This window comes from Eumetopias jubatus, unplaced genomic scaffold, assembly GCF_037043125.1.
Source record: "Eumetopias jubatus isolate StellerSeaLion01/CBP00866 unplaced genomic scaffold, mEumJub1_p1.0 scaffold_10, whole genome shotgun sequence".
Classification (NCBI taxonomy): Eukaryota; Metazoa; Chordata; class Mammalia; order Carnivora; family Otariidae; genus Eumetopias; species Eumetopias jubatus.
This window is the reverse complement of record NW_028274816.1, coordinates 39228823-39238545: the sequence shown is the minus strand read 5'-3', so window position 1 is coordinate 39238545 and position 9723 is coordinate 39228823. Positions and strand designations below refer to the sequence as shown.

Genomic DNA, 9723 nt, shown 5'->3' with positions numbered 1-9723 from the left:
GTGCGCTGTCCAGCCCCGCTCCGCTGAGGGGGCGGTGCTCTCGGGCGGCCCTGGCCCTCCTTCCTCCCAGAACTCTCCCGGGGCCGGCCCCACCCCTCCAGGCCCCGGCGCCCCCGCCCCTCGGGCTTTCCCCGGGAGCCCGGCCGGGCCTGCGTAGACGCTGCCCTCCGCCCCCCGGGCGCCCCCCGGGCGCGCGCAAACCGCCCTAGGCGGGGACGCGTTTGTTCAGGGTGCAGAAAAACAAGAGCGCCCTAACGACGTTGGCACCTAAGATTCGATGAAATACGGTAGTTCCTGCGGGCGGTGGCGGTGGCGGCGGCCCCACCCCCACGGTCCGGCCCCGCCTGCCGGCGCTGAGCGCAGGCGCAGAGCTGCCGGCCCCGCCCCCAGTCGCCGAACTTCGCTCCCCGGTTGCCGACACGCGCTGACTTCCAGATGGCGGACCCCGAGCTGCGGCTGGTGGCGGGGCGCATCCGCAGCTTCCCGGACTTCCCCGTCCCGGGGGTGCTGTTCAGGTGCGCGCCGGCCGGACACGTGGTCCGCGCGGACGGACGGACGGAGCGGGGCGCGGGAGGGTGGCGGCGCGGGGCCGAGGCCCGACCCCTGGGGTCACCGGGCCTGTTCTTGCGTGCCAGGGACATCTCGCCCCTCTTGAAGGACCCCGACTCCTTCCGCGCCTCCATCAGCCTACTGGCGAACCACCTGAAGAAGACCCACGGCGGCAAGATCGACTACATCGTGGGCAAGCGGAGGGGCCGGGGGCGGGCGCCTGAACCCCAGGGGGACGCCCCGGGAGGCCGTGTGGTTGGCGGGGTCGCCGGCTCTGCGCCAGGTCCCGTGAGGGTGTGGCCTGTGCGCTCCTCTCCCCCGAGCAGAGCGGACACAGGACGGACGCCCCGCGCTTGCTTGGGAGGGGCTCGGGGGCGACCCTCAGGGGACACGCCGAACGCTGCACGGGTGTCTGGGTGGGTTGTAAGGATGGACCCGCTGCGCCTCACGTCGCAGCCTGAGGGTGGGTACAGCCTTGGGTGGCGCGGCGGCGGGCAGCGTCCGTCCCCCCCCCCCCCCCCCCCCCGCCCGCCCGCCCGCCCGCCCGCCCAGTTCCTGGCCCTCAGCTCCGGACACGTGGGGCCCCGCGGCTGAATTTCCCCAGAGAGGGTCTGACCAGAGACTCTTCCTCCAGTGTGTACTGAGCCGCGGGCCGGGCCCTTTCCCCGCGCGCACCCTGGCAGGTCTTGTCCTTGTGCGAGCCCTTCCCCTGGCCCTCCAGCGGCTCCCCACGTCTGGGAGGGACCACAGCCTTCCACTTGGCTGAGTCCTCCAGGGGGGTCCTTCTGGAAGCCGCCCCCACGGCACCCCTGGGTGGGGTGGGGGCCCGCACTGCCCCTTTCCGGGCAGGTGCTGCTTTTAAGGATGAGAAGAGGTGTCCAGTCCAATGCAGGGTCACTGCTAGCCCAGTTAGAGACAAGAAGTCAGGTCACTTCCCTGAGGCCACGCAGCCACGTTCAGGCCCGTGCCAGACACACCTGGTCCTTGGCCCCGGCTCCCGAGCTCCCGTCAGCACCCAGCAGTCCCTGTGCCCAATGGGTGCAAGAGGATGGATGTCGTTGGTCTTGTAGCTGGAGCTGACAGAGCCAGGGGCTTTCTGTCAATGCAAAAGCTCCGTGTCCTCTTCCAGCACTGGCCCACGGGGATCTCGTGCTGCCGTGCCCCACAGCTGCCCCTTGACACCCCAGCTCTCGCCAACAGGCCTGGACTCCAGAGGATTTCTGTTCGGCCCCTCCCTGGCCCAGGAGCTTGGCTTGGGCTGCGTGCTCATCCGAAAACGAGGGAAGCTCCCTGGCCCCACTGTGTCTGCCTCATACACTCTGGAATACGGCAAGGTGAGTGGGCTGCGTGTACTGCTGCCTTTGACCCTTCGGTCCCCCAGGGATAGTTGTGGGGTCTAGTGGCCCTGCCGTGGGTGGTGCTCAGCCTGAGACGCCAGGCTAGCGCACGCAGCCGGGAAACCGCTGGGTGGGTTGAGAACGGGGCCCAGACTGTGGGGCGTCCTGTCAGCATCACCTCCCAGGCCGTCTTCAGACACATGCAGACCGTGGGCCTGCTTCCCATCCCTAGGCTGAGCTGGAAATCCAGAGAGACGCCCTGGAGCCGGGGCAGAAGGTGGTTGTCGTGGATGATCTGCTGGCCACTGGCGGTGAGGGTCTCCCCCCAGCAAAGAGGGCCTGGCAGGAGGGCTGCTAGGGCTGGAAGAAAGTGCCTCACTGCAGGAGTGAGAAGTGGACTGGGGCCCCGGCACTCTACAGTTTACCCGTGAGCAGCAGGACCCTGCACGGGCCATTGGGAGCCTTGTCACCATACCAACCCCCTTCCCCCGCCCCCGCCCAGGAACCATGCGGGCAGCGTGTGAGCTGCTGGGCCAGCTGCAGGCCGAGGTGCTGGAGTGCGTGAGCCTCGTGGAGCTGACGTCGCTGAAGGGCAGGGAGAAGCTGACGCCCGTGCCCTTCTTCTCTCTCCTGCAGTTCGAGTGACTCTGGCCCCATCCTGGCAAGGAAGAGGTCCAGCCTGGTGGCTGGCTCTGGCCACCAGGGGGCGCCGGCCATCTGCCAGGACTTTTTTTTTTTTTTTTTTTCTTTTCAATTTTGTAACTTTTGTGCAGTTTCTCCAGGGCCTAGGCCATCGTCGGGGTCCTTCCTGCAGGCTCTGGGGGTGCCAAGGCCTGGAGCCAGCAGTTCCGGCTGGGGCCCAGCCCCAGGCCCCTGTAGGGGCACTCACAAACACCAAGAGAAGTGAATAAACTGCTTTGCTAGAATGGCTGCTCTCGGTCCAGGTGCCAGGGTGAGGTCTGGGCTTGGGGCCAGGACATGCTGGAACCCCCCCCCCCCCATGGCAGGCTGCACAGGCCTGTCTGGCACCTTGTGGTTGTCCTCACAGAGGGCAGACAGGAGACCGGTGTGGCTCTGACAAGTCACGCCCCTGGGGCGGCTTCCAGACGCAGGAAGTGCCGGTCCGTGTTGCTGGGGCTGCTTCCTTCAGGGGGCTCCAGGGAGACCGTCTCCTTGGCTTTCCCAGCTTCTAGAGCCTCGGGGCCTGCCCTCCATTCTCAGAGCCAGCGGCTTACCACCCTCCAGGCTTGCAGTCTGTCTCCCTCTTACAAGGGTCCAGCGGGGACACCAGCCCCACTGGACCATCCAGGATTCCCACATCGACGTCCAGGGGGGCATTCTGCCAACTGCCTGACCTCCTGCCCCACTTCCCTACACCCCAAACACAGCAAAGACAAAGTCCCCAACAGAAACCAGTTTAATGACGATATGCTGCACGGGGGGAGGCTTACTGCCCAGACGGCCTGGTGGGGAGTTCAGAAGGGGGAAAAGTGCATGGTGTTCCTAAAGGGAGTAAAACAGACACAGCGGGCCAGGCCGGGGACCTGAAGCCCATGTCTGCAAGGCGCTCATAGCGCCGCCTCCGCACGGGCAAGGCAGGCCAGCCGTGTGATGACACCTGCCAGGTCAGCGGCCTTGTCCAGCTTGACGTAGGTGTCCGTGCGGATGTGGTGGAGGCTGAGCCAGTCGGGCAGCAGCTCGGAGAGGAGCCGCACGTGCTTCTCCATCTCCCCTGCAGACGGAGGGGGTGTGTGAGGCTGGGGCCCATGCACATCTGATAGCTTAGCTGGATGCTAAGCCCCCACAGGGTGGGTGTCCAGGCCCTGTCAGCAGGCCTTCCTTAGGACCAGCCCTGCCCCTCTCGCCCATACCCGCCAAGCCTGTCTGTGTCCCCGAGAAGCAGAGTGAACAGAGGAAAGATGGGGGACAGCCTTGCCAAGGAGCTGACCCCTCCCACTGAGCCCCACGCCAGTCCCGGTCCCCAGGAGGGAGCTGCCGGTCCCGTGGGGCGTGGGGCCGTCCGAGGGGCTGCAGGGTGACTGGCTGGGTTGTGAGCACAGAGGCTCGAGAAGTGCCCCTAAGGGCACTGTGCCCACCCAGCACACACCACAGACCCCACACGTGTGGGGAGCAGCCAGTCCACGGCACCCACCCTCACCCAGGAGCCGGGGACACAGGGAGGGCCCAGCACACACCACAGACCCCACACGTGTGGGGAGCAGCCAGTCCACGGCACCCACCCTCACCCAGGAGCCGGGGACACAGGGAGGGCCCAGCACACACCACAGACCCCACACGTGTGGGGAGCAGCCAGTCCACGGCACCCACCCTCACCCAGGAGCCGGGGACACAGGGAGGGCCCAGCACACACCGGGGCTCATGGCTGCAGGGTAGCTGCCCAGCATTCTGCTGCAGGCCACCTCCATGGTGAGCGCTGGCTTCCGCGCGGACACGAAGACGCCGCGCAGCACGCGGGCCAGCTCAGGGAGCCGCTCCAGCCTCTGCAGCCGCTTCTCCTGCTCTGGCCGGCGTGTCATCTGGGCCAGCTGCTTCTGTTTCTCCTTGCACCGGATCTGCAGGGGGCCCGGGGAGGGGGGGGGCGGTCAGTGCAAGGCCAGCCCTGCGGCCACTCTGCGAGGACCCCCAACACTCACCCTCTCCAGCAGGTCCTGGGACACCCCCCTCAGGGCCGCAGGCGGGGTGGCCGGCAGGGCAGGGCTGGGGGACCCAGGGCTGCTGGGCTGGGCCGTACGCAGAGCCAGGTCACTCAGGGCCTTTTCCATCTGCGGCAGGTCAGACGGGAGAAATGAGGAGCAGCCTCCCCTGCACAGGAGTCGCTGTCTGTCCAGCCCAAGCACCCTGTACGTCCAGGCATGAGGGGAGGGCACATCCCGCCACCTGTGAGGCACTTGGCCAAGGATGGAGCCTGTCAGGTGCCCACGTGGAGGTCGGGCTGCCCTGCCCCGTCATCCCGGACACAGTCTCACCCTGGGTGACATGAAGCTGCGGGCACGGGCCAGCACCTCCCGGGCAGTGGCCGGCTTCTCTGTGGTGGGCGGCTGGGGCAGCTCGGCCGGCTCAATGTCAGGCACCTCGTCCACATTGAAGCGCGGGTGCCAACGTGTGAGCTGGTCCTCGGGCACCACCATGGGAGGGTTCAGGGAGGCCAGGAAGGCCTGTGTGTAAAGGGGACAGGGCGTGCCGGGTGACCCTGGGCACATCCGTGTCGGGGTAGGCAAAGCTGCTGGGCTCCCGTCCCAGCTGAGCGACCCTGGGCAAGGTCCTGCACCTGAGCTCAGGTGCTCAGCTGGGCCAAGAGCCGGACACAGCAGCCACCAGCACCCAAGGAGCCCGTCATGAACCTCTCAGGGCCTGAGGCTGCCATGCTGAGCTCCTCCCCCTCAGCTGACCGGGACCAGGGCCCGCCCCCCAGCCCGCACCCACCCTGCAGGAGGCAGCCGTAGGAGGGGCTCAGAGAACTCTAGAGAGGGCCTGGTTCTTGCAGGTAGGACCGAGCCCTGGACCGGAGGAGGGGGCGGAGATCAGGGCGGGCTGGGGAGAGGCTTCCTCCAGGGGCCGAGCTGACCGTCCCGGGGCGCACACTCACCCTGTGGTGCTCACGGACGCGCTCCACCAGATTCTGCCTGAAGACCTGCCGGCGCTGCAGGAGGCACGAGGCTGTGAGCTGGGGCGCCGTGCTGCCGGCCTCTGTGGGCAGGTTTCAGGCCTGAGCCCCCAGCCCCGAGACCCCGGGTCTCGTGGGAGGCCGGGGACCCAACGCCTAACACCCATGCTCAAAACCGTGGCACTGGCGGGGAACCAGAGGCGCAGGGCTGCATGAACTCAGCCACAGCACACTCACCCTCGTCCAGCAGCGGCTCGATGGTAAGCTGGTAATCAGACCTCTTAACACCGTCCTTGAAGGTGGGGACATTGCGCTCCTGGCGGAAGCGGTAGGAAGTAGGGTACACAGTTCTGATCTGGCCAACATTGCGCTCCTCAAAGCGCCTACGGGACAAGGTGCTGGGGTCAGAGAGCGCCCGGTAGGGCACACGGCAGACTCCACAGGCGGGGGGAGGGCCCCGCCGTGGCGGGCCACTCACTTGCGCATCATGTCCTGGACGCCCTGCTTGACTTTGGCAAAGGTCACGGTCTCGGAGCGGTTGTAGAGCATGCCCACGATGGTGTCCATGCTGCGGAACATCTCCGCCAGCACCTGGTACTTGTAGGGCAGCACGAGGCTCGGGGGCCCCGGCTGGGCCAGGGCATGGAAGCGCTGGTAGGCAGGGGCCTTCTGTCCACTGCCAGGGAGGGATCCAGGCGTCAGGGAAGCGGCAGACCCACACCCCTCCAACACCAACAGCAGGCAGGCAACGTGGCCAGGGAGACCCCAGAGCCGGGGCTTGAGAACCACTCCCATGACACACCACGCCCCGTTCCCACAGCCGCCGCACAGCCCGTGTCCCCATCATGCGCACGGCCGGAAGTGCAGACAGAAAGGCATAGCTCCAAAACTAGCCACGTCCTGCCTGGTCACCTAGGGAAGTCCCTGGCCACCCCCAAGCCCGGTTCCCTCATCTCGAAGAGTCACCCGATGACCGCAGGAGCTGGGGAGGACAGACATGGCTACACAGGACAAATACCCCATAACGGTGAGCTGTTGACAGCATCTGAAGCTCACAAGGGCCCCCCGCGGCAAGAAGTGGCACCGCTCACAGATGGAGGCCAGGGTGCGGAGCTAGCCAGTGGCAGGGCTGGGATCCGACAGCCACGTCACCTGCACGGGCTCCACGGAAGGGGCAGCCCTAGCCTCTACCAGCCTAGCCTTTCCTCCGGTGCCTGACCGCCCACCCAGGACTCACCGTGGCCCTGCTGGGGGCCCCTGGTCCTCGGGCACGCTGAGTTCCCCAGCATCCTTCCTCTGGGCACTTGCCCTTAGCTCCTGGGCCCGGGCCCCTAGCTCCCGTGCCCGCTGCAGGCACGACTTGAGCTCAGAAAAAGTGACTTTTGAGGCCTGTGGACACAAGATGCCTTCAGCTGGCCGTCCACACCCACATCACTCTACCTCCCCCACCCTGGGTCCAGCCTCACCTTCTCCTGAGCAGCCAGGCAGGGCTGTAGACCTGCTGAGGGAGGGGCCTGCTCTGGGGAGCCGGGGGCAGCGGGGACAGTGGGGGCCGCCAGGTCAGCGGGGGCAGCACAGACAGTGGGGGCAGCGGGGGCAGTCGGGTCAGCCGGGTCAGCGGGGACAGCGGGGGCAGTCGGGTCAGCCGGGTCAGCGGGATCGGAGACCTGGTGGGCAGAACGCCAAAGGTGAAGGAGCGACGAGACTGCGACTGCGGGGAAAGGGATTCCTGCCTCCCTCAGCGAGCTAGAATACGCGCTGCTGGGGGCCCAGGGGAGGTTTTTGCTGGAGTTGAGCCAGAGGGCCGGGCCCATAGCCTGCTTCCCGTTCTTCTCCGGCCTGACCCCTCGCCCAGGCTTGCAGGCAGGCCAGACATCTACCAGCCCACTGAGCCCTGGCCCTCCTCACGCCAGCACCTCTGCGCCCTCGCTGCGGAGCTCTGTGCCCGGTTCTTGCGGCGGCCACAGCACACCTGCCCCCTGCCGTCTGCGGTGACCGGGCCCCAGGCCTTTCTCTTGCAGCCTGTTCTCAGGGGGAGAGAGAACAGACCGGGCCTGTTCTCTGCATGGTGCACCGTCTGCAGCCAGACCCCCGATCCGCGTCCCCCCTGCCCCCGCCCCGGTCTCAGTTTCCCCCCACACCGTGTCGGCCGGCAGCCGCAGCCTCCGGCGCGCGGGCAGCGCGGGGTGGTCGCGCGTGGGCTCGGCGGGCGGGCGGGCACGCTTGCGGCTGCCGCCCGGGGTGCGGGCCGGGGCGCCGGGCGCGGGCTTGGCGGGGCTTGGGGTGCGCCAGGCCGGCTTGACCCGCGGCGGCGCGGCGCGGAGCCCCGGGCGACGGCGCGCGAAGAAGTCGGTGAGTCGGGGCTGTGCCATGACGGGACCGGGCACACGGGCAGGGACCTGGTACGGCACAAGACGGAAGCGGTGCCGCGCTCCGCGCTCCGCGCGGATTTTCCCGCCGCGCCTGGCCCCGCCCCCTCGGACGGAACCATCGGCGGGGGACGCGGGGGGCGACCGGGAAATGGACGCGTCCCGGCGCATGCGCGCGGACGCTCTCGCGGCTGCGCAGGCGCCGCAGCGTGGTCCTCCTTCCGCCGACCTCGAGGAGACGGGTGAGCTCGGCTTGGGGCGGTCGCGGAGCCTGTGCGGTCCGGAGGAGGAGAGCGATGCCACGCTGCTTCCTGCTGAAGTTAACACCAGGCACCGTTGAGTGACGCTGGCCCTCGGCGGCGTCCCTGGGCAGGGTCGGCAGCCAGACCCTGGAGTCTCTCCGCGGGTGCGAATTCCGCGACAGGGAGGCTGTTGTACAAGGAAGAGTGGCATTCGGGAGGATCGGGGAAGGGGGTGTTAGTTCCAGAGGGGCCGCTGCACGCAGGGGCGCGGGGACCCTGCCGCCGGGGACCCGCGGGAGGCCCGGAGCGCCCTGTAGAGGGCCTCGCGGTGGGGGAAAGGTGCCCGGAGGCGGCGGTTCCCGTGGGCGATGAGGGGAGCGGACAGCTACGCCCGTGCTTTGGGAACAGCAGCTGCCCAGGGAGCAGGGTGGAAGGTGGCAGCCGGCGTGTTTGAGCCTAGGTTCTGTGACCGGTTTGTGCTGGTGTGTGTGCTGTGGGCCACCACGCTGGAGGCAAGCATTGACCTCCGTCGAAATGGACCTCCCCAAATGTAAGCTTGCTGTGCGTTATAGGGAGAAATGTGCAGGGTCCTGGAACTGTAGTGACAGCACACATTCTAGGCACAGCCTCTTCGTAAGGCCAACGGAGACAAGGGGACTTTGCAAATCTTTCAGCCTGTAGCTGCTCGTCAGGAAGGAGGCAGCTGTCTTCTCTCCCAGATACACTGTGGTTCCCGCGTGCGCTCTGTTTCACATTTAGAAAGTAAAGGAACACCTGGTCTTGGAGAGTCCGGGCAGCTGGATCTAACCACAAGTGACTCCGGTATCTGGCTCCCAGCCCTTGCCCTCTGCAGCTAGGCTGATGAGCAGGAGGCCTCCCCAGAGCCTCCAGAATGCTGAGACGTTTCTACCCGCATTTCATTTGTCTTGCCACCTGCCCACCCACCAGCCTGGAACTACAGAGTGCTGGCTGGGCTCATGCCCCCCAAGACAGCTGAGTGAGGTGATGGGAGGCAGGACCCCGCAGGAGAGGACACCCTGCCTGCCCGGCTCCACATGGCTGTGTGACAAGGGCATGCACTCCCAGGCACATCCACCTGAGGAGGACCCCTGGGAGGGAAAGGGTCACACATTGCTGTGTTCTGGCCAGCTCCCCGGGGGCACTAGTCTGGAGGGGGAAGCAGGCCCTAGGAGGCCCTGAGTGGCTCTGGGGATAGCTGAGGGGTCTTGTAGGATCCAGAACATGAATCTAAAATGTGGCGGTCCCATGTGGGATGAGGCAAGTCTGGGGACGCAGCAGTGCTGTCTTCATTCGCTCCTCACAACCAGCCATCGGGAGGGGGGGGCGTGCCATGCAGCAGGAGCCTGGGGACCAGCTCTAGTGCCAATGTCCGTGCCACTGTTACTTTTAATGTCACTCCTGGTGATTCGGCCTGTTTGGGATGACTTAAGCCTCTAGAGCAGCTGCTTCTCAGAAAATTGTCTGCCCACCTACAGTGATGGAGTTCAGCAGCCACCTCTGCAAGGTGTGACCCCTACCTTCCAGTCACCACTGATTGGATGACAGGCACACAGCTGAACCAATCAGATCCTCTCCTTGGA

General features: G+C 66.7%; 2 protein-coding genes across 2 annotated transcripts; one reads left to right on the top strand and one right to left on the bottom strand.

Annotated features, from left to right (window-relative positions):
- Positions 1–26: 26 nt before the first annotated feature.
- APRT (adenine phosphoribosyltransferase) lies at positions 27–2812 on the top strand. Its single transcript, XM_028091145.2, has 5 exons — positions 27–515; positions 636–742; positions 1750–1883; positions 2119–2197; positions 2389–2812. The coding sequence occupies exons 1-5, from the start codon at positions 436–438 to the stop codon at positions 2529–2531; spliced, it is 543 nt and encodes a 180-aa protein (XP_027946946.1). The 5' UTR covers positions 27–435; the 3' UTR covers positions 2532–2812.
- Positions 2813–3292: 480 nt separating this feature from the next.
- CDT1 (chromatin licensing and DNA replication factor 1) lies at positions 3293–7919 on the bottom strand. The gene is made up of 10 exons (XM_088027159.1): positions 7653–7919; positions 6978–7178; positions 6749–6900; positions 5990–6187; positions 5749–5894; positions 5494–5594; positions 4874–5062; positions 4541–4669; positions 4258–4459; positions 3293–3618 (listed from the first exon to the last, which is right to left on the bottom strand). The coding sequence occupies exons 1-10, from the start codon at positions 7881–7883 to the stop codon at positions 3455–3457; spliced, it is 1713 nt and encodes a 570-aa protein (XP_087883285.1). The 5' UTR covers positions 7884–7919; the 3' UTR covers positions 3293–3454.
- Between the last annotated feature and the right edge of the window lie 1804 nt (positions 7920–9723).